This window comes from Prosopis cineraria, unplaced genomic scaffold (assembly GCF_029017545.1).
Source record: "Prosopis cineraria cultivar Desert tree isolate PC_DT_omini unplaced genomic scaffold, ASM2901754v1 PC11, whole genome shotgun sequence".
In the NCBI taxonomy this organism is placed as follows: domain Eukaryota; kingdom Viridiplantae; phylum Streptophyta; class Magnoliopsida; order Fabales; family Fabaceae; genus Prosopis; species Prosopis cineraria.
In genome coordinates, this window is record NW_026555342.1 from 10,025,919 (window position 1) to 10,051,351 (window position 25,433).

General features: G+C 29.6%; 1 protein-coding gene and 1 pseudogene across 1 annotated transcript; one reads left to right on the plus strand and one right to left on the minus strand.

Moving 5' to 3' along the window:
* Window positions 1–697: 697 nt before the first annotated feature.
* On the plus strand, window positions 698–5,193 carry LOC129284793 (zinc finger protein ZOP1). The gene is made up of 5 exons (XM_054920266.1): window positions 698–1,212; window positions 1,697–1,897; window positions 3,118–3,205; window positions 4,247–4,342; window positions 4,469–5,193. The coding sequence occupies exons 1-5, from the start codon at window positions 1,204–1,206 to the stop codon at window positions 4,831–4,833; spliced, it is 759 nt and encodes a 252-aa protein (XP_054776241.1). The 5' UTR covers window positions 698–1,203; the 3' UTR covers window positions 4,834–5,193.
* Window positions 5,194–16,846: 11,653 nt separating this feature from the next.
* LOC129286688 (uncharacterized) lies at window positions 16,847–18,310 on the minus strand (annotated as a pseudogene).
* Between the last annotated feature and the right edge of the window lie 7,123 nt (window positions 18,311–25,433).

Here is a 25,433-nt window from a genome sequence, read left to right on the forward strand (position 1 = left end):
GTATGACTTTCAAATATGTTCTTTGCATTTAAAATATAGTGTAAATTCTTTTTACAATTTGCAAATAAAATTTTTATTATATTTTGTGAAGATAATTTATTAGTTTTTATAGAGATATTTTAAATATTTATTATTTATTAATCTCATAAGATCTATTCATTAAAATTATAAATATAAATTTATTGAGAAAAATAATATTAATTTATATTTAAATTTTCTTTTTCGATGATAAAGATAGCACATTTAGGTGATAAAATGATTGATAATAAAAATCAAGTAAAATGAATTTGCTTGGTTAAATTTTATGTTTATTTTATTTATTTATAAATTTTTTAATTGCTTATTTGCTTTAAAATATAAAATAAATATATATACTTATATTATATAAATTTTAAATTGTTAAAAAATTTAATAATTTTTCGTGGGTTGGTTAGCCCGCTAAAAAATAAAATAGGTTAAATTTTTTAACTCACTTTATCTGACGGATTGATCCAATCCAACTTATATGCAAACTGACCCGTAACTCGTTTGTCCAGTATTAGCTCTCTCTAATCATTTCCATCTCTCTATTAATCTGTAATTTTATTTTAGTTGATTTCATTTCCCATCAGCACGTTTTATATCTTAAATCTAAATTTAAAATTTAAATCAAATGTTAATTGTACAAATCTATATTTTCAAAAACTTTCTTGTCTGGATTATCAAATCTCATGTAAAAGCGAGCACTCGCCATCATCTTCATCATTCCCCGGACGTCTAGGTACCGCCGGCGGGGATTGTAATCTCAAATCTCTTTCTCATCTTGTAACGGCTCCGCATAGCTCTTTCTTTATAGACGCCGTAACTCCTGGTGGTCATATCCCTGGCCCCTATTGTAGTACGTCCGATCTAACTTGTTTGATTTGCATCTTCGAGTCGAAAGTCAAGTCTGATCGGTCGAGCAGCTTTATTGGGAACTAGTACACAAATCTCATATGGCTCAGAACGAAGGAAACTTTATCAAAGAATTGCGAGATGCTGAGGGAAAGAATTTCTCTGACGCTCAACCCCATAACGAACGACAGTCTGTGTAAAACGAATTAACCAAACCCTACTGCCTCCGCTTCTTAACTTATCCAATTTCCTTCCTAAATCTCGGTGTCTGCTATTGCCACCTCCTTACTTTCTTGCCCGACTCTCCGATCGGCAGCCCTAATTTGCACAATGACTGAGGTAAACTGCTTAACGCTTGCAATTTTTATGCTTTGTTAACTTCTTTCTGTAATATTATTTCTTCATTTTTTATGGGTTTTCCCTCTTTATGGACAAATAAGCTCTCCAAATCTTATACCTTTAAGGTCTGTTATAAAACCTTGCTTGAAGTTCAACTGACATAAAGAAGCCTAGGAGATGTATATTTTGGTTTTTCCTTCTCATTGGGCGGGAAGCCACCAAGTTTACTTTGAACTATTGTAGATCATACTTTGTTGTTATAACTGGTTGAATCATTGAGCTTTTATGACCATAAAACTAATTTTCTAACTAATTAGCAAACGATAATTTTTAGCTACATATCTTTGATTATGAAAATTCCTAGGGTAGAATTTATCATAATAGCGCACTTATGGAGATGTATCATCTTGTTTGATTCTGATATGCCCAAGTTGGACTGTTTGTCATTGTTTGCTTTTGTTCATTACTCCTTTCCTGTTTTCAGTATTGGGTCAGCCAGGGCAACAAATGGTGTGACTTTTGCAAGATCTACATATCAAGTAATCCTGCTAGCATTAGAAATCATGAACTTGGTCAACGTCATAAAGATAACGTCTCCAAGAGGCTCGCTACCATGAGAAAAGAGAGTGCTGCTAAGGAGAAAGAACAAGAAGAAGCAGCACGTGCCCTCGAGCAAATTGAAGCGGTAAGAGACTAAGAGTTTTACACTTCATTTACAGCCTTGATTTTTTTTTTTTATTCATTTTATGAAACAAATGAATGAAAATTCTCAGGACTTGCAAGGTTTTGCCGCAGGAAAATATAATAATGCCATATTTTCATAAACAATGTTTGTCTATTTCACTTATTAAAAACGCATATTTCGAGTCAAAATTCTATAAATCAAACAAAATTATTCAATCTTTGTTTGTCTGGTTGATTGAACTATATAAATTGTACCTTATTGCAAAATGGCATTCATGTTATAGTCTGCAAGTGCAATGCCACTAGAACGTTGAATATCCTCATTAATGAGACTCCACCCTATCTAAACAGTTTTCTATCAAATTCCTAAGGATCTTTGAGGTGTCTATGGGATAATAGATTGCAGGTAGGATATGATGTGGGTAAAGTTCCTTTGGTGTTTGCCATGAGTTTTCCGAATAAAAAATATGCCAAGTAGAGAAGCTTTATTTACAAAAAAAAAAAAAAAAAGTCCACTCATATAATGTTAAGTTATAAAATATCTCTACTTGTCATGTTTTACCTTGAAATTTGGTAGCTAATTCCTAAAAACTGTACCCAACTTTTCTCTTTATATTTAGCATATGCAACCTATTTCCGTAGAACACGTATTTGACTTTTGCATTTTACTTCTTACTTTTACAAGTTTGTCCATTGCAACAGGAAAGTTTAAACTATCATTTGACCAATTAATCGAAGTTAGTTGAAATCTGATGTATTAGATATTTGGGACTGCACCAAAATGAACGGGAAAAATATGCATTGCAGATAGCTTGGCAGGCATGATATGAAGAAATACATGTAGCAAGCTGAATGATTATGCACTTGAGCAGTAATATATATATATATATATTGTAACAGATAAGAAATACCTGTGTGCTTGTAATGGATATATTCACATTTTTCTCTTTATTGTGATTATCGCCAGACTAGTCATATTTTCAAAAAATATTTTTGAAGTCATCCCCTCATCATTTGTACTTTGCTTGAAAATACAGCCACACAGGTGTCCTGTGATTTTTCCTTGGTGCACCACATATGATGGTTGGCATGAAATCTACTGTTTTCACTTCTATCGATATTTACATACTCTAATTTAGCTATAAGAATATTTGGTGCACATGCACACATTTTCATATATGTTACTTGTTAATGTACGCATGTCTTTGTATTTTAATGCAGAAAGCACAGCGTAGCTATCAAAAGGATGTAGCGAAGTTTGAGGCAGCTAGAGAATCACATGCACCAGATGTCCAGGGGGACGGTCAAGGTTGTGAGAAAAACTATTCATTTATCTTCATAGGAGTTATAATGACGATTAATCTGCATGGTCTGAAGCAAGTTATATTCATGTGTTGGCTCTATTAATTGAGCCATATTTTTTAAGCTTAATATATTTTTTCTTTAATTCTGTACAATTTTGAAAAGGGCTAAAGGAGTTATATACAATTGAAAGGTACCTAATAAACTTAAAGAGAAGTTTTATCAAACTATTATAAGACTAGTTATGTTATATGATGGTGAATGTTAAACTCCAAAAGGATAGTAGGAGCATAAAGTTGGAGTAGTAAAGATAAAAATGTTGAGATCAATGTGTAGGCATGTATGAAAAGATGAAACCGGTAATGAGCATATATGAGAAAAAGTGAGCCTAGCATTTTGCATTTTTTAAAGGAAAAATGGTAAAAAATTGTTTGAAATAATTTGAATATGTACAGAGAAGGCCATGAGAGGCACCAGCGAAAAGAATGGAGTGGATAATATTGAGCCTTGTAAAAATGGGTAGAGAAAGAACAAGAAAAAACGCTTATGAAAATTATTAAATAAAACCTCTTAATTGACAATATTCCTGAAAACTTAGTTGATGATAAAGTACAATGACATTGTGCAATCCATATAGTTGATCCCACCTAGTGGGATAAAACTTATTGTAGTCGACTTTTGTACAATTTGAAAGATGATTCTGTCTTGCTGATCTCTTCAGTGTTTGTTAATATTGTGCTCATAGCAGAGAAAGGGCTTGGGGGAAACAGATGACTCTATCTTTACCCAACAAAAATCTTTTATTGGGTTTTTGTCAATTGGATATGCCAAAATCAGCTTTTAGGTTAAAGCCTAGTTGTCAACAATTTGTTGTGAAGAAACGCTAGTCTGATTGTATCTTATATGTATGTATTTTTGGAGATCTTTTACCAAATTATCTATCGAGCATTTGACCCACTGTGAATGTCAGTCTGTTAGTGGTGTGTCGATATCTCTTTACCTTGGTTATGGCTTAATTGAAACTGATTGTTGCTGGCTGATTTTACAGAATGGGAGTTCGACAGCAGTTCAGGCTATTATTACCATCAGACAAATGGTTTCTATCATGATCCGAAGTCAGGATTCTACTATTCTGATGCTATAGGTACAAGACGCATACACTGTTCCATATATTCTGTGTTTGGTTTCGTCATTTTTTACAAAGTGATTCATGTGTGATAGTATCTTAGCTTTATTATAATGGCGTACTTACTTAGAGAAATTGCTGCAGGCAAGTGGGTGACTCAGGAAGAAGCATATGCTTCACCTCACTTTTCTGCTAATGCTGCGCACAAGGGACCCGCTGTTAAAAAACCGACGTCAGCTTCACTATCCAAATCAGTTGAAGATGGAAGGGCAAATAAGTCTCAAAGTGGACCTGCACCTGGACCAGTAGTGTCACCTTCAAACCCGATGAGATCTACCAAAGCAGCCCCTTCATCTCTTGCGTTGGGAAAGAGAAAGAAAGCACCAGATGCAAAATCCAAGGTTATGTCCGAAGAAGAAAAAGCAGCTCTCAGGGCAAGAGAGGCTGCAAGGAAAAGAGTAGAAGCGAGGGAAAAACCCCTGCTTGGGCTCTACAGTAAGCCTTACTGACCAATGACCATGGAAAATACTGATACGTGGATTTTGATGGTTATAATTTTCACATTCAAGTTCAACTGGACTTTTCTTAGATAGCTAGAACCTACCACTTCATCTATGAATCACAATCATAAGTGAGCAGAACACCAATAGCATGTACAGCTTTTGATGAGGTAGACCACTACGATTCATGGTTGAGGTTGTAAGCTCTATCTACCCGAGAATGTCTCATTTCTTCCTTGTAACTCGGGTTGTAATCAATGAGGATTCTCTGATTCCTTGTGCTTGTTTCGTTACTGCACCCTGTATGCTGAAGTGTAACTTATGATTCATTCTTTTGTAGTACATGCCAAACTCTCAGTTCTTGAGTGAGGAAGGCCTTGTTACAACGAGTGGTAAAATAGATGCAATCGGGATGCACATGCGCTTGCTTGGTTAAGCCAAAATAAATTTTTCCAGGGTAATTTTATTTTGCCTGCGAAGTGAGCTATACATAATAAGCCTGAGTAAGACTTTGGTAAATTAAATCAAGACACATTATATGTATGTTCTTAACAAAAAGCAATGACGTGATATATCTTAATAACTTTCATTTTTTTAAAAAAAATCAAAACAGGAAGCCATAGGATTAAATATAATGAGGCCTTGCATGGTTCACCCTATCATCAGCAACCACCTTATAGTACATAGGGGATGGATGATAGAACAGATACCACTTGCACTTACATGAGCCAATATGGCTTGTACTGACATTCTTAAATTGGATGATTTATGAATGAATTGTCCTAATTTGAAAGTGATAAAGAGGAAGAAATAAATAGTTAATAAGAAATATAAAAATTTATAGTAACTTGTGCTATTTATAAATGGCAAAGGAACTTGCATGCTTCCTCCACTTCTTATTATAGATCATCTTCTAAAAGAATTTTTTATTTTTTAATGCAAGGCACTTAATGGGGGTATTAATTACGTATCTTTTTAATGTTACTTCTCTTTAAACTAATTGACTTTAAAAGAAAATATTTCACAAATTTAAAATATTTTCATTTAAATAAAATTAAAACTAAATGTTTGTTATATTTTCAAATAAAGGTTAATGATTTACCCGCCTTCTAATTTCAGTGAGGTAGTTTGATGTGGTTTAGATGAGAGCACGTATGGCTAATTTCTCATAAAATTCAATTGATTATGGGCCTTCAATAACAAACTAACATGCTTGTTAGGATTCCAACAGCTGGCACTTGTAGGAGAAGGATTACCATGGGAAGATGCACGTTGTTTTGTTGGAGTGTGAACAGAATTGAGGGCGCGAAGAAGAGGATGCGTGGTTAGTAATGACTGAGCCGTCCTTCAATCATAATGGTCTACCATTTCGGCTGACGGTGTTGACTTTTCTTGCTCATGTCGCTTGTCACATATACCCTATACCCCTAGTAAATCTTTGATTCTACAGGGGCTGATCTAATTTGCCTATTTAGCATTTATGTAATATAATAATTATTATTATTATAGAGAAATATAAAAGATGGTTTATTAAAAAAAAAAAAAACCCATGCATCATTGCTTGTATTTCTATTTTTAAATTTTCAGATATAACTATAATAAATATATAATTTCGTAATAATACTATAAAAACATAATGTTTATTAATAATTATATCATTTTAAATCCAGTGACATATTTATCATGTTTTTACTGAAGGAAGTCAGACACATAAGTGCATTTTTATTTTTATTAAAGTTTTAACAAAACTATCAATATTTCCCAGGGAAGTTCAGCACTTGAACTTGCAAAACACGCTAATATCTAATACCATACAACCATGTCAATTATCCATTTTCTTTTTCTCTTTTCATATTTTTTTAAATTTCCTTTGCTTTTTGAAAGCAAAGGTTCCTACTTCCTAATGCAACGAACTCTCCCCACCCACAATGACACCATTTGAACATCAAGTCGGAAGCAGAATCGTCAGACAAAATCTTGAGGAGGAAAACAGTCAAATAAAGCGTTTCTATTAAAGATAATGAAGCAATGATCCAAGTTGATGAGAACTAAGTAACAAAAAGTAACAAATTTGGTGAGAACATATTCATTTTTTATCTTTCAGCTTGAGAAAAGAATTAATTAATTATTGTAGCACGCACATTAACTAGTGCGATGGTCTTGATTCTGCGTCTGACATTTAGACTTTCCATGCTTCTTTTTTTACCCATTCAATTTGAATCACCAACATCCAAATTAAAACCACGCATTTAGACGGTGAGTTTAATAATAAGGAAGATGACCAGCATGATGTCTCACTAATTAATTAATTAATCAAGATCCCAGTACATACGTTGCATAATGCGCTGTACTCCCTCCGTTCCTGAATATATAAAAAAAAATTGACCAATTTATAACGTTTAAAAAAATTAGTTAAGTATACTAATTATATTTAAAAAAAATTAAACTAAATTATCTCTGTTTGGAAAAACAAAAAAAAAAGGACTAAGTCATTCTTGTAATTAATTAAACAAATTTGTCTAATAAAAATGAACATTGACTTTGTATGGGACAATTTGGGAAAACGTGATAAATGCTTTGCAAAATTTATAATTTTATTTATAGATAAAAAAGAAAAACATGATAATTTTTCTTATATCCCAAAATGGGATAGTATAATTTTAGTTAGGATGTCCATATGATTTTATTGTGTTTTATTGCTAGTCCTTGTATTTTTTTTTATTGCTCCATGTCTATATATTTTTCTCATTTAGAATGTTAGTCCTTTTCTTTTTAAAAATGTTCAAAAAGATGATAATGTGACACTAACGGTGTTAAATTGTCTGAAGCGTAATTTATAGTCTTGTACTGAATATTAAGATAAGAAACAAAGAGACAAAGTAATCGCAAAATACAAGGTAATGAAAATCAGTTGAAAGGAACTAAATACTATACCCAACTAAAAAATGATAAAATAAACTCCAACACTAACATTAATCAAAAATAATAATCAATAGTTTCAAAATTAAAAAAATAAAATAGAGTATCTTGGCGCTGCAAACAAAAGCAAGATAGAGGCGAAGAGATTAGTTTGAAATCTATAGAAATGAACAAAATAAAACCTAATATTTGTTTGACGCATAGTAAAATGATATTAGTTACTGGTCAGATAATTTTAGTGTTATATCATCATTCCTATTAGCATATTTAAAAATACAGGTACTAATATTATAGATGAGACAAACTATAAGGACTAGGAGCAATGAAAAAAGTATGGTGGCAATAATAAAATATGATAAAATTATAAAAAAATTAAGAATTATGTTTTCCTATTTTAATTTAAAGTAAAGGTGGTGATAATAATATGCATGACTTGAGGGCTCAAACTATCATGGTGTACACATTACCATATAACAATATTGTACGCCATACAATGAATAAAGGAAAACGAGAGTACCATGACATTATTACATTAGTGAGCATGTAGGCGCATATTGATTATCTAGGTGGTCCTCAATTCCCTTATTTTCCCTAACAACATTCCCCACACTTCAGAAAGGATTGATGGCCACGTGCACGCCACGCCGCCGACCTTTCTTTCTTTCTCTTTTTATCTTTGTATTTGAAACATTGAAAAAGTCAATTATTTTTAGCGAAAAATATCAATTAATGATAGTTAAAAGAAATTTATACTAATCAAAGATCACTTATTATCAAAACTTAATTAAATACTTATTGATTCAGGTTTATCATTTATTAATAAATATCTATTCAAATTTTAATAAAATTAATAATAGTCTTTTGAAGTTTGTTTTTCATTCATGTTTTAATAATAACTCATTCTCGATTGATTTTTTTTATTTTTAGTTCCAAAAATTAATGCAAAAATATTGTTTTTAAGAAATTAATTAAGTCATGAACCATGTAACATACTTAAAGTCTTAATATACAATAAACAACATAGATGCTCTATTGTTTATAAGTCATTACCATATAGTTTTACCAAACCAGTTAACTTGTTTTTCTTTTTCTTTAAACACCTTAATACTAATCAAACAATTATGATGAAAAGCAGCTATGCACTAATTAAGAATTTAGGAAAGAGGTTAGGTGCAATAAGTATGATTAAGATAGGGTCCATGGGTGATTAAGGAGAGATTGAGAAGGACACAAATAGAGGAATCAAACTGCTACTTCATCGAGGAAAGGAATTATGCCAATTGTGTCTCATAATTGACTTATCCTTTTTGATTGTTTTGAAAGTACTTTCAAGAGGGAATAGGCATCTTTTTCCCATGTTCACTGGCTTTCCTTTAGTTTAGGGATAATTTTATTATTTTAAAGGAAAACATGGGATTAACATTGAACGACTGATTAAAAAAAAAGTTGGGTTTTAATCAAGTAAGATAACTATGTATTGTTCCTAGTATATCGTAAGATATAGTACCTTTATTGGTGTTAAAAAATCGAAGTAAATTATCCCATCCTAGTGAATCATACCCTCATCTCAACATTTTATAAAAGGGAGGAGGAGAATAGAGACATTATAAATGCTTTAATGACAATTAAATACCTCAAATTATTGAAATTTCATGAAAAGATCATAAATAAATAAATATTAAAATAACCAATGGGATGTTACTCGTAAATATAAGTAAACTTAGTTGTGAATTTAAGCAATATTACTTGTGTGTTAATGAAAAGTCAATTGTAAATGGATAAACACATAATTTTATAAATTTATGCATCATCATTTATGAATTTAAGGATAGTTATTTGTAATTTTAAAATATAAATAGTAAATTTATAAATAGATAGTCTTATAAATTATGCATCATTTGTGATTTAAGGATAGTTAGTTGTGAATTTAAGAAATATTACTTGTAAATATATGAAATGTAAGTTTTGAATGAATATGAATAGTTTTAATTATAAATCAATGGTTTAGGGACCCTTTTATGTTTTTAATTGTCCATTCACAACTGACTTTTTGATAAATTCACAAGTAGCTTTCCAAAAATTCATAAGTAATTTTCTTTAAATTCATGAGTGATTATATATATATATATATATATATTTACGAAAATATTTATTCATTCGTATAATTGATAGCTTTCCTTATATTCACATATGATATTTCTTAAATTCACAACCAACTCTCCTTAAATTCATGAATGACTCTTCTATAGTTTTATTGATTATTTTAATAATTATAATTATAAATATTTTAATTGCAAATAAAGACCATTATCCTTTTATGGCATTTTAATATTTTGAAATCTTTAATCATCATTAATATCTTTATAAGGTTCCTGATTGTCATTTTCCCTTTACAAAAATAAAAGTGTGGGTTTCTTTGAATTGAACTATAGTTAACTTTTAATTGACTTGTCAATGAAAAAAGTTCAAATAGGGTTGTAGCACTTACTATCTTGCTATAGTTTTCGTCAAATTTAAATTTATGCAAAGTTTCATTTAGAAACAGTCTTTTTATACAAAGCCAAATTGTTTCAATCTACTTTTGCTTTCAAAATATGCTAACTTGAATCAAAGAAGCATCTTTAAATGGGGCCTTCATTCAATAAGGTTTTACATTTTAGTTGTAACATCTTGAAAATTTACCTCCCGCTTAATTAGATTAATCAAGAGTAATTAAGTAAATTATTGTGGTGTGTGGTTATAAAAAAATAATAAATGTTTTGGGTTATAATTTTAGCCATAAGATTGGGTCCATAGTAGAGTTGTGACACTCGAACCTCAAGAGAAAGTAACTTTGTGCCATATACTGTAGTATGTGCAAAGGATGTCATGGCACACAAGTCATTAAAATGCAAAGAGAACCTCTCTGTATCACATACTGTGGCAGCGCATGTGGCATGTGCCACAGCATATGGTTAGATTTTGACAATGATAAGATTTGGTTCAAAAATAAGAAAGGAAACATAGGAGAAAAAGAAGAGAATACATCTTGTGCTATTAGGGCTTGCTATTTTGAAGGATTCGGAGCAATTTAGAGTTTTTATAATACCTAAAGTAAGTCTTCCAAGCTTCCTCCTTACTTCCTCTGCCATTTTTTCCCTAGATTTTGAGATAGGGCTTGCTTAAGTAAGGTGATTTTCGGTACATAGAGACTATAAGTCTGAACTCATTAACTTAAATAAAGTTAATGAGAATTGTTTAGATTACTTAAACCTAATATTTATGGTTTTGTGAGTTTTAGTTGTTAGAGGGCCATTAATGACAAAAAGTATTCCATAAATGGGTGATTAGAGGTATTTAAATGTCATTAATGGCTATTCAAGAGCTTAATGGTGCTACTGTGAGCTAAAGGAAACTAATAAACCCTATGGGTATACTTGTATGTGAGAAATTGAAATTTTTGGAGTATAAAGTGTGAAGTTAGAGAGTTGAAATTTCATTAGTTGTAGTATTAATGATTATTAGTATGATTAATTGTAGATTGATCACCAATTGACACTATTTAAGTTTGAGAAGAGCTTTAAAAGTGATTATATTGAGGAAAAAACTTTTGAGCTTTCAAAAGTTTGATATAACCAAAAAAAATTTGGCTTGCTTACTTATTAATTAGTTATAGTTGTTTGTAAAATTATATTAAAAGTGTGATTGTGCTTATAAAGTTATTATTGATGCAAGTATGGCAACTTAATAAAGATTTTATGTGGTATATGTGAAAATGAAATTGATGTTTAATGTGATAAATTGCAAAGATGAACATGGTTATGTGTATATGCAAGAGAAGAGTAATTATGAATGAAAATAAATGTGATGTATTGATAGGTGAATATATGTAGTGAGATGATGATATATCAAAATGGAAGTTTATAATGTGATTGTGCTTGTATGAGTTAATTAAAGACACATGTGGTTGCTATGAGATACCTTGATGTGTGAGATGATTTGTGATTTATTGAGCATGATGGCTGAGAAATTATATGCCATGCTTATATTGCTTTAAATTCACACGCAAGACATGCATGCTATGTGTTTAATCATGAGTTTCATTACATGATCATATGACGTAAGAGTTCACCTAAAAAGAAGAGTAGAAAATTTAAATTCATGCAGTATGACCACCATTCGAAGCTCGATGGCTTACTTTTATATTATTATTGTCTCACTTGTCCTATGAGAGACTATTTCACTTATTCAACGAGGGATTAGAATCTAACAAATTTTTACTTGTTTAACGAAGAAGCTAGCTTAGGATTATGACACTCTATAATATGAGATTTGAGGGAAACCATAACTTATAAGTAAATGTAATAGTCTTAGCTGAAAAACTCTTCACAAGTGAAAAATTTAGGTAGTCTAATTACGTGGACAAATCTTTTGGAATAGCTTACTATTTCATGTCAAAGATTTTAAGGGAATATAGAGATGACATTCATCATACATATCATATTATGGCCATATGATTATTATTATTGTGCCTTTGCATTTCATATTAAGGGCACAATGTTGTTAATATTAAGGGCACAATGTAGTCTAATTACGTGGACAAATCTTTTGGAATAGCTTACTATTTCATGTCAAAGATTTCAAGGGAATATAAAGATGACATTCATCATACATATCATATTATGGTCATATGATTATTATTATTGTGCCTTTGCATTTCATATTAAGGGCACAATGTTGTTAATATTGTAACCCTCACATTTTTATGACGATCATGTCACATGATTATTTATATTGTGACTAATTGAAGTTATTATAAATATGTGAAATATAACTTGTGAGTATACCCAACCACATGGTTATTAATTTTATAATTGAAGATAACATTTGAAAACATGTTTTTGTCACTTATATTATTATAATTGATTGACATGCAATTATATAAGCTAAATGTACTTTAGTTATCAAGTGGTTGCATTCAATCCTTTCTTTTTAATATTAGAGGTGCTAGCTCATCGAGTCAAAACAAAGGGAAACTACCCAAGGCATAAAACTTCTTATCCTACTTTATAGGCCTTATTTATCTTGTAGGTTCATATGTATTTTTTTTAAATGATATTATGAATTAGGAGTCACATGTTTTGATTTATTTATACTATTGAATACTTGAGTTAATTGTTGTATTTTGAGCCTTAGGTTATGTGTGAATTAAATGTGAAATCTAAAGAGGATCAAAATACTAATACAAGTAAGAAGTGAGTACTCTTGTGAACGATGATGAATTAAATGTGAAGTTACATGATTGAGACTCCCCCTTAATTTTTAAAATTAAGCGATTGAGTATTAAAAATGTGATATATGTGTTATTGGAATGTCGTGGTGTGTTGCACAGGTTACATTCAGTTTATTGAGTGTGACCTAGGGGTGATTATATGCTAATGACACTTGGTTATGATTTTAGACATCCTAGTTGTTTTAAAACCATAAAGAAGTGAGTTCGCATTTGGATGTTTAACTTTTAATTGAGAAATGATTTGTGAGTAAAATCAAAGCCATTAGTTAGAGTTTTTTATAAATCCTTAAATCACTTCAGTTAGACATCAAACGAAAGAATGAAGCACGTTGAAAATTCACCCTCCATTGCTATCAATTTTGTGCAATATACTGCAACACATGACACAAAGAAGATCGTGTCATAGTGTACCTCCCTTTTTTGCATTGAAGTTAATGTTTTTAATTTAAATACAAATGCTTTGAAATAAATTAATATTCCCCGCTTCATAAACATATTTTACTGTAAAAAGTTTTGCTATTGTGCTTTTAAAGACTTGAAAACTCATGATCCCATTTTCTATTATTTTGACATTTTGAAAACTAATGTCTTTCGGTATGAATTGATAATTCTTTTACACTAATCTCATGATTTTAAAGGCGAATTAGCAAGGACAACCTTACATCAGTGTTATCAAAGAAAATCATTTTCCTACCTTTTTTCTAGAACATTACTCTTTTTTTCTACTGGTGCAGGAAATTTATATGCTTACTAATTATTTTGTTTTTGTTTCATTTAATATTTTTTAGGACTCGAAACTTTTTATCCCCAACTTTATAATTATAGAAAACTTGTGTACTGTAAACTCATTGTTTTTTATTAATTGATCTTTTTATAAAAAATTGACTTCTTGATCAAAATTGCAAGGAGCAATGTCATTATGTATAAAGCATGGGGAAGGGAAGGGGGGGACAAAGCACATGCTTAGCGCCTTAAAGATTTCCGATTACCGTTAGGGTGTCCACTGCTATCATTGCTGTCTGTGCTGATTGACGAATTATACTCCACTTTTATCACTCCAAAATACTATATAAACTATTTATAATATTATATTATAAAAATTAAAGGGCAATGAAACTTACAAAGAAATAATAATAAAATTTTTTTAAATTATGTAAATAATAATTTAATACCTTAAAATTTTATAATACTAATAAAATCTCTAATAATCTCTTTATCAATAACTTTTTTAAGAAAAATAATTTTGTTCTTATTGACAAATTGTGATTTATTATTTAATTTTTATAATTCTTTGAATAAAAGTTTTGATTCTTTAAATAAAAATTATGAATGAAGTTTGTCATTTTGACAACTTATTTTTTCAATAAAAAATTGCACTTGATAAATTGTGATTTTTTATTTTTTAAAAAAATTTGTGATTAAAGCCAATTGATAAGTTGTAATTTTTTATTCAACTCTTACGATTTACAGAACAGGATTTGTAATTTTTTAAATAAAAGTTGTAGTTGGGTCTCATTACTTTTAATAAGGATAAAATAATCTTTTTTTAAATAAGTTATTGATAAAAAAATCCCTAAAAGCTTTACTAATATTATGATATTTTAAGGAATTAAATTATCATTTACATAATTTGAAAGCATTTATTATCATTTTCTCATGAAACTTTTAATCACTAAAGTTTATTTTAAATATTAATTTGATTTTTAAATTTAATTTTTATTTATGTAATTTTTTTTAAATTATCGTGTGAGTTCTTTAAGTTTTCAAATATAAATTAACTTTTAAAATAATTTAATTTATGATAATTACTTAACATGTATTTGTAGCTAAATAAAAATAAATTGACCACAAATTAATTTAATTTTTATCAACATAATACTTTATATTGTATTTTATTTTCTTTTTTAAAAAATATTAAATTTTATTTTTCTTACCTAAATAATTATACTTCTTCTTTTTAATTTATATAATTTTCATCAATATTTTATTATTTTTATTAGTAAATTTTAATGATGTAACTTTATTTTTAAATAATAAGAATGAAGTTAATAGGTGGATTAAATTTACGAAATTTAATTTGATGAGCAAATTGATAATTAAAATAAAGATTAAAAATTATTTAATCTAAAAAATTAAAAACACGTCATATCTATATTTTTTATTATCTTTCCTTTAATCCTGCTTTTCACTTTTCTTGCTTTAATTTTACTTTGCTGGTGTCTTGTGCTGCCACAATCTTTTACACTGCAAAGCATCAAATACATCATTATTCCATAGCCTAATCATTATAAGCATAAAAGTCTCCATCTTTTTTCTTTTGCTCATGCTTCCTTTTATTCCTTCTTCGATTCTCTCCGCCAAGCATGCCCTGCGTCTGTTCTTTTCTCCTTCCCCCCTTCCCTTCATTTGATTTGATGTTCCAAATTCTTAATTACCTGAACTAATAACATGCATCTTTAGACAAATGGAAATACTAAACATGCTCCCTCCATGTCTTGAGAATTTTTATAAATATTAATTATATTGAAATGGTATCATAACTTTTATTTCTTAAAATTTCTCTTAATTATTAACTTACTCCATAAATTTTAACTCAATATAATTTAGTTCTTTTCATTTATGGAGTTAAAGAATTATATCAATCCCATTTGATTACAAGAAACTAATAAAATAAAATGAATTGAAAAAAATAAAAATAAAAATAAACTAAATGACCCTTATTCCTTATAATAAATATGATAAAACTCAATAATATACATTATGAATATAAGAATCATCACATCCTTAAAAAAATCTTGATTCATAATTTTATAAATTAAATTATCCATCTTCTTTATAAATGTGGTAACCTGATTTATATTTTTACTTTTATTTTTTTCAATCCATTCTATTTCATTTATTTTTAATAACCGAATGATTTATGAAATTAAAAAATTATATAGGTTAAGTTATTCCAAATCAATTAACTACAGGGACTAAGTTATTTCAAATCTAAAAACTACACAAATTGAATTTTATCAAGTTAAAATTTAAAGATTGAAATCAAAACTTAAGCACTTGAATCAATAATTGCTAGGCATGTCTCCAAATGAAGGTTTAGATATAATTTCATTATGTTTGAAGGGATTAGTTCTTTGATAGTGTTATTTTACATGCCAAACTTATGAATGTGATTAATGTCACACATATAAAAAGGTCTCAATTAATGACTGGATATGAAAGAGACAGATGCGGAAAATGCAAATTACTCCTTTGCTGTGGTTGGGCGGACGACCAGCAATCCTTGTTTTTCCCCTCGCAAGCAACTTCACAAATACACGCCGAAGACTTATTGACTTGTTTATATGTACGTACCCATTGGAAATGTTTTGTTCAATATGTACAATTCTCTCTTATGTGTGTCTATGCGGTTGGTATTATTATCATCTTCATTCAATTTTGAGTCCCATTTTCATTTGCCGAGGATTAATATTGAAACTAAAATCATCATCTAGCGAGGACTAATTGACCTTGTCAACATGCGTGCGTCAAGTCTTAGATAAGTTGTTAGATTTTCATTTTCATAAGAGAAATTAGTTCATGAACTCTAAATTTCCTAAATATTTTAAAAATATTGAGATATAATTTTGAAAAATAAATTTAAATTCATACAGGGAATTTAAATATAGAAAGTCCAATGAAATTTAAAAATTCTTCATTCCACAACTAAGCAATGATAATTGCCCACTTCGATAAAAGACATAAATTCCAGAGTAATTGTATGATTTTTATGAATTTAAATTTATTGTTTGAGATTTTAGACCCATTTTCTCTGCATTTTTCACATACTAATACAAGTAATAATGAGTAAATTATCCCGTGGAAAAATTTTACAGTATGATTTTCACAATTGGATTTTTTTTTTTTTTTGGCCGGAAGCAAAATAAGGTTTTGTTGGAGAAGAAGATCCAAGCAGAAAAGGAGGATGATCATGGGCGCGCAAAAGAGCCAATTCCTCTAGAGATGCCATGCATTCCGGGGTTGAAGCCCAGGCAGCCCAGCAATCCCTGCTTGTAAGGCAAGAACGTCTTCTTCTTCATCTCTTCTGCTGCTGCTCTGTTCACCGTGTAATGCAATTCGTGCGCTGAAACCGCCGCCCCTCTCCTCCGCGAAGTCGATCCCGTGCCTGACCCCTCCGATGACCGGAAACTCCAGTTCTTTGCATCCTCTTCCCCTGCCTTCTTCGACAGCATTGTGTATTTTCTCAGAGGGTCTTTGTCTGTGGCTCTCCCCTCGGAGGCACTCCGAAACAGTAGAAAATCCTTCAGCCTCCATTTTCTGTAACCTTTGCTAAACGAGATTGATGATAACAAGGAAGAAGTAGGCGTGGAGGGCTTTGAGTAGCTTGTTGAAGAAGAAACTCCTTTGCCTGTTTGTGAAAAGTCCTCAGAGACAGAGTCGCCCATAATATCAGAGACTCTCAGAGGAGACAACGACCTGCTTGCTTTACGACCAGAACTTGACCTCGAAATTCTCTCCCTGCCTCGGTTTTTCTGCTTTTCTCGCCATCCTTCGCTCTTGCGGGCTTCTTCCATGGCAGCAGCGAATGGATCGAAATCCCTTTTCTGGTGGCGAGGGGAAAACGCCTCTTGAACGATTCTCTTTCCCTGAGAGATTCTCGACTTCGGAGATGACAGATTCGAGTTCGACGACGGGGAGCTGTTCCCGTCGCCGGAATGCAACCGCGGAGGCGGCTTCAACGGCCGGATTTTGCCACCATCGAAGAGCTCATCCGCAGTTAAAGGAGTTCTGTCCAGTAGTCCACTGAAATTGAATTCAAAATCTTCATTCCCAAGAATCTCATCATTGTCCTGTTCGCTGCAGTTGGTGAGTTTGGACTTGGGAACGCCGGGCTTCTCTTCCCAGAGAAAAGGGACGGAGGAAGAAGAAGAGCAGAGGAGTGTCTGGGCAAGTCGTCGTCGTTGTGGAGGTCGAGGAAGAAAGGAGAAGGAGAGCGGGTGGGACTGGTGGGGGCACTGAAGAAGAAGTTGCCAAAACGCTGAGGGCTAGAAGGAGCAGTGATGTAAGGGGAGGAGCAGTTGCTGTCGAAGTTGAAGTTTTCCGGCGGCGGAGACGGCACCACCACTTGAACCTCCATGGCTGTGACAGGGAGTGTCGGTTAGGAAGTGAGAATAAATAGAGGAGAGGGAGGGAGGAAGGAGAGAGGAAGGGACAGGAAGCCGCCTTTGCAAGACTGAGGTCTGAGGCCAACTGTGTTGTTTTATTGCTGACATTAATTTTTGGCTCTCCTCTACTCCAGTGTCTCCTTGCTTCTTGTCTGGTTAATATATGATAATCCCTATTTTTTATGTGCAACTAATACATATTCCATTAAAATATATATAAATTTTTTTTAATCAAATTATATTTTAATAAATAAATTAATTATCTTTACATCAATACCACCTCTTCAATCATTATTTAACAGGATATCTCACTTAAGTTACAGATAAAATCCTAGGATATAAGTAGTTTATTTATTAAAAATATTAAAAAATATTAATTATACATTAAAATAAAAAAATTTAAATTTTTTAACATCTACTCTCTTTATCCTTGTATATAAGATATTTTTAATTAAATTATATAAATTAATAAAAATTAATTATATAATTAAAAATATAACAACATTTTAATTTTATTCTTAACTATTGTAAATAAAGAATGAATCTTTTTTTAAAAGTAAATTAATTAAATTACTTATACTTTTCTCTTTTCACTTTAATAAGGATATAATAGTTTATTTATTAAAAAATATGTTAATAATCTTTTATTTAAAAATTTAAAAAATTTAAAAAATTTTTTACATATAGAGATAGAATGCGTAACTTTTAAGAAATATTTTATATTTTTTTAATGAAAAGAATATGATTTATACCATTCCACTTTTTTTTTAATGCACACTTTTATCTAAATATTACAAATAATTTTGTTTGGGACACAAATATTAATCTACTGAAATTTTGATTAGTCATATTACAAGAAATTAGCCCGTCTTATTAATCTCAGCTCCTATTGGAATACTATTCAACTTTTCCTAATTTAGCATTGGCCAAAGCAAAGATATATGATTCCATTTCGCATTTGATGAGAAACAAGTGCTCATTAGGCTTGGGCCAATACTGGCCCTTCATTTCACTCTTACATGATCCCGGCTGTTCATTTAATTTAATTTTTAAGCATTTTTATATTATATTTATTAATATAAAAAATTTAATATTGCATATGGATGGTGAAATTGTAAAATTATAAAAAATTTTAATATTAAATTGTATTGTCTAAGTTAAATTTGTATTGTTAAATTGATAATAAATAGATTTATTAAATTTTTTTATATTTTTATAAATTTTATTTTAATAAATATAAAATAAAAATAAAATAATTTTAAATTTAAATAATTCAAATATCATGAGAAATTATGAGTACTATGATGCTCATTTCCTAAAGTATTAAAGACAATTCAAGTTTAATATATAAATTTTTTTATATTTTTATTAACAAATATAATATTTAAAATATTTAAAAACTAATTTAGATGAACAGCAAGTGAAATTGAGAGCCAAGATTGCCTTAAACTTGATGAGCACTAGTGCAACAAATGTGGACACTCTATGATTCTAGCCATGCTTTCTGCAATACTTCTCCCCTTTTAAGATAAATAAAGGATTTTTTTTTTAAATCACTTTTCGTTATTCAAGAGTTAATCCATATGCAATGCATGACTCTTTTAATTTGTTTCTTCACTTTAAATTTCTTTACCAATTCAATTTTAAAATTTAAAAGGAAAAATTATAATGAAGAATCACTGGACAAAATTAATTGTTATGCAAGATCAAATAATTCTAATATTATTTTGTAGGATTAAATGACCTAAATATAATTAAAATTTATTGTGAAAAGACAAAACTACTCCTCATATATATTTATATATACTCTTTTAACAATAACTCAATAACTCCCCATTCAAAAAAAAAAGTTTCATTTTCACTTTAATAACAATCAATTCTCTTATTAACAACTTCAAAAAAATTAATTTGGTGGTGGAGAGGAATGATTTGATGAACAAGTCTCCATTCAAAAAAAAAAAAGTCTCACTTTCATTTTAACAATAATTAATTTCTTCATTACTCCAAAATATTAACTTGGTGGTGGAAAAAAATGAGTATTGTGATTTAGTCAACAGGTTCCCATTCAAGAAAAAAATAAGTCTTGTTATTATTTTAACAATAATCAATTTCTCCATCACAACAAATACACATAAGGAGTGGTTTATCTTTTCACAATAAATTTTAATTACATTCAGGTCTTTAGGCCATGTAAAGTAATATCAGAATTATTTAATTCTACAAAGCAATTAATTCTATCTAGTGGTCCTTCATTGTGATTTTCCCAGTTTGGAATCATTGAAACTAAATATAAAATATAAGCAACTTAGGTTTAGTATATTTTAAAGGTTTGATGGCATCTATTTTAATTCTTAACAACTTTGTCGGTTGAAGGTTAAAAAAAAAAAATCATTTTCATTTTTGCATCCTACATGCCTTGAATAAAAAAAAATTTAAAACCTTAATTAAGTAAATTTCAGTCACAATAATCGTTTGTTTTTGCTTGTTTGGATTGTCTTGATATTTTTATTTATCGCCACAAGCATCGCGTGTTAGCTAGAGTCTTTGTTTAGTTATGACTTATGGGACTTAAATATGAATAAACATGACTTGTTCGTTTTGATGATCATTAATAGGTTATAACAATACTTTAACTTTTTAAATTGCTCGTGCACCTAGTTTTAGATTGGATAATTTCAATCATTCGAATCATTTTTATTAATGTTTAGCTTTCCCAAGACCATACTAATAACTTGGTAACTAAATGAGTCAATTCACTCACAAGGTGGAATTATTGATTTGGGTTAAAAAAAAAAAAACTTTCTTGAAGTGTAAAAATACTAAAGTAGAGTCTGAAAATCCAGTGATCAATTTCTTTGTTTTTTTTTTTTTGATAATTCAGTGATCAATTTGTCAAAGAGTTTTTTTACATTTTTATTTTATTTTGGTATTATGGATTAAAGAGGTAATGCTTTTTCAAGTGTCATGGCACATAAAATAAGAAAATAAAATTAATTCAAATTCAAAATTTTAAATTAGATGACAGTTTTTCTTGATGTTTTTTTTTTTGGGAATGAAAATGATTCTGGTATTAATAACAAAATATCAATGCCAAAAAGAATTTGCTAGAACTTTGATCATTTTCCACCACTTTGAACTCTTGATATAGTTAGTTTCAAGGAGCTTTATGTGCTAATACGTGAAGCCCATTTTGACTCCTTTTAACAAAATCCTCTTGATAAATTAAATTTCAAATTGTATAATTTATTTTTTTTAACTAACACTTGGGTGAGTTGAGTCTTAAGAGTTCATAAAAACCAAGATATATTTTTGAGGTTAGAAATGCTTGAAAATATACTTACAAATTGTCTACCAATAAGGTTATCAAATATACAGTAAAATTTAATGTCATAATCTTACGAGTATGAGTTAAATCCTTACAAATTGGATCAACTTTTATTAAAAAATTATATAATTTATTAATATAAATTTAAACAATTTGTAAGAATTAATGAACTTTTTCAAATGTTAATCTCTCTATCCAAAAATAAAAGGCATTTTTACGTCTTTGGAGGTATGATTATTATCTTTTTTTTTAATTTTTATTAATAAATGACTTTATATTTATTGTAAGGTATTTAATATAAATAAATATAAAATATATGATTAGTTTAAAAATAAATAATTATTTTATTAAAGGGTGATATTCAATTAAAAATGTATTATATTTTGAATGGAGTGAGTATATGTTAGACTGTATTATTACTAAATTTATATAGGAATTTTCGTGAAAACTACATGACCTTCCAATTTTGAATAAGCCAGGAAACATATGATATGGGTAACAGCGGGGGAATTGGGCGGCTGGATTAAAGAATGGCCAACAACAAAAAGTTAAGAAAGACGTCAATTTATGATGGATTACAATTAGCTACTGACCCAACAACATTGATGTTAGATAATGCTGCTTCGTTTTAATCCCTTTATAATTACGTCCCCTTTTTCTGGCTTCAATTAATGCGGTGAATCAGAAGATAATTGAAGAGAAAAATAACAGTGTCAAGTGAAAAGGTAAAATTTATGCTACACTACACTGCATATTATTGGGCATGATAATTCTAAACAAGCATCAGGAAATAACAACAACAACAACAACAATAATAATTGAAAGTTGCCGTTATTGTAACTATTTCTGTTTCAAACTATTATTTTGTGATTCTAAAATCATGAAAATAGGTAGAATATTGTTTTTATCTCTATGTTATGACTCATGACACACCATGATTTGCCAATAGTACTAAATAGATACATAATAAATTTGAAGACAGACGAACATAAACGAGAAATGTAATATTCAATCAAAAACATAAAAATAAAAATTAATTATCACGATCCATTTCCTGTTTATTTACAGCGTCATTTTGTGAGGGATCTTTTCTTTTTTTCTTTTTGAAATGAATGCTTCATTCAAACTCAAATACCTATATACAGATGCACAAGGAAAATTATTTAGTATAATTTAAGTAGCATGCATAATCATAAGCTTTTTTGCCAACATACTACACACAATAAAAGAAATGGCAGAAATGGTGCAATGTGGGAAGTATTTTTCAAGATACTACACTAGAAATCATTCATAAAAAAAACAAGTTTGAGTTTATGAAGAAATCATTCGCACCTAGAATGATTTTAAAGTCAGAATTTTTTTTATTTCATTAAAAGTAAAATCATTCATTGCAACAATTTTAGCTTATTATTGTTTATTTGACCTTTTATTTTCAATCCTTGCATCTTTTACTTTTGAACATAATGGATTATCAAATAAAGTATATGTCACCCTTCGACAATTGATTTCTTTAGTTGAATTATCTTGATTTGATTTAAATATGCCAACTACACAGATGAATGAAACACTTAAATCTCAAGAATAAAGAGACATACAACAATAACAACAATCACAATGGATGAGAAGAAGAATAAAATGTGGTATCGAAAATCACTATTTGTGAGGTAAATTAATTTTTACTTTTCACTCATATAACTTAACCATTCGTTATTAATTTTCATAAAACCTAATAATTATTTATTTTTAATTTAATACACCTCATAATAATTTCTTAATCATATTAGTAACAATTATTATTCATAATTTTCACTTGAATGATTACTAAATTATTATTGTAATTGTATGGTGTAGCTGAAATTCATAAATCATTTCTGCCAATAACGAGTTTTGGAGAAACTGAATTGATACATTGAAGAAATCATTCTTGGTGTGATGAATTTTAAGTATAGCATTTTGTGTAACATTTTGATATTTTCTTTTATATTGTATAGTATGTCGATTAAAAAAAAAAAACTAGCTTCGCACTATTTAACTTCAACTTTGCTACCGCATCTTCATGTTTTCAGCCTCTTATATAGCTAGTGAGCATGAATTTTTTTAATCCTGTGTGAAAAGCAAAACCTGGACCTAGGGGGTTCTGAAGACTTAATAAAACAATCACAGGGTAAAGAAGGAAGGATTGGAAATAAAATATCAAATCAATAATAATAAACTGAAATCGTGAATGATTTCACTTTAAATGAAATAAAAAAATAATTTTTGACTCTAAAATCATTCTAGGTGAGAACGATTTCTTCATGACCTCAAACTCATTCTTATTATGAACGATTTCTGATGTAGTATTTTGGGAAATACTTCTCATGTTTCAGCATTTCGATAATTTCTTTAACTATGTGTAGTATTTTGGTAAAAAAAAAAGCCTATAACATATGATTTTGTATCAATTTTTATGTGAGTATGCATTTACTATACTATAGCTTCTTGATCTTCATATGTTATTTTTATTCCATTCCTATATTTCCCGTCTGAATATTATATAATAGAAACTAGAAAGAAAGGAAGGAACATGTCACTGTTTTGTGTGTTGGAATTGAGAGGGAAGGAACATGGTGGGAGGCGAGGAATAAATTGTGGTGTACTGTGAGAGAATAGAATTTTTCAACGCTTGTGATACAGAAATTTGGACTTTTTGCGAATATTGGAGATATGAAGGTCCTCTTTTCTGATTCTATTGTCCTCCTTGCTTCATTCTCAGACAACATGTTGTTATTTGTGACTTCCTCCAACTGATCACTGTCCAATATTGACAGCTTGTAACAAAAAATAGTTGAGATGTTTCTGCAATTTTAATCTTATTCTGTCAACATTTGTCTATGTAATTCTTATTGGATAATCTTGCAATCTCAAAAATAGTTTTTCTTATCAATGGAATGATAATACCACCATTTTTGTTCAATATGGTACAGAAGTGGACGATAGACTATTGCCAAACAAACAAAAAATTGCATAAACAACTATATGAAAATTAATGAAGCTAGTTAAAATTAGACATGTCGGACTTTTTTTTATAAATAAGCATGGTAGCAAACTGGCATTACTTTTCTTGCATGTACAAAAATATCTAGTCAGTATTTATTACTCTCATCTCCTCGTTTTGACCAATTGAGCACTGGCATTTATTGTAGGCGTTCAACCAAGGTGCAATTTTTTTTTTTTTTTGGGTCAAAAAAAAAACAAAACAAGGTGCAAGTTTTTCAGTTTCTTTTATCAAGCTTATTTAGAACCACTTTAGAATCTCCTGCAACGGTAAATATAATTATCAGTTCTTATAAAAAAATTATAATAATTTAAAATTTATCGACAGTGTTGATTAAAAGTAGCCATTTGAAGCTTAATATAGAAGCCTATACTATCTTGGTGCTCTTTTAGGCCCCAACAATTAGTTAATAGTTATCAACAGTACAACTCACATAAATTCGTACACAGCTTAAAATCCACGTTCCAATTTAAGAAGTCAAGGTACCAACCAATGTAAAATAATTTTTTTTTGTCAACAATCAATGAAAATAATTTGAAACATCAAGACTACTGGAAATAAGCAACTAAGTACACTGCTTTTTTGGATGATGCGATAGTAACATTCTTTTCATACATATACATACAAATACACTCACAAGTTATAAACTCTTTGAACGTGCCAAAAAAAAAACCAACAAATAAAAACGCACACTAGTTGTATTTTATTTTGATTTTATGTCTTCCAATTCTATGTCCTAAATGACCTTTAAATTCAAGCCTCGACTCAAATGGTCAGCTACATGTTCTTTTAGACAATAACGTCTTCTTTCAGAAGGGAAAAGATACACAAGTTATCAACTGGTTTGCATTCCACTAAGATGACAAGTAAACTGGGATGGATTACCCAAAA

Bases quoted from the DNA above. Each gene is read 5' to 3' on its own strand.
- LOC129284793 (XM_054920266.1), top strand. The intron at 3,206-4,246 runs GTTGTGAGAAAA...CTGATTTTACAG, and splicing joins TGTCCAGGGGGACGGTCAAG to AATGGGAGTTCGACAGCAGT. The intron at 4,343-4,468 runs GTACAAGACGCA...AAATTGCTGCAG, and splicing joins CTACTATTCTGATGCTATAG to GCAAGTGGGTGACTCAGGAA.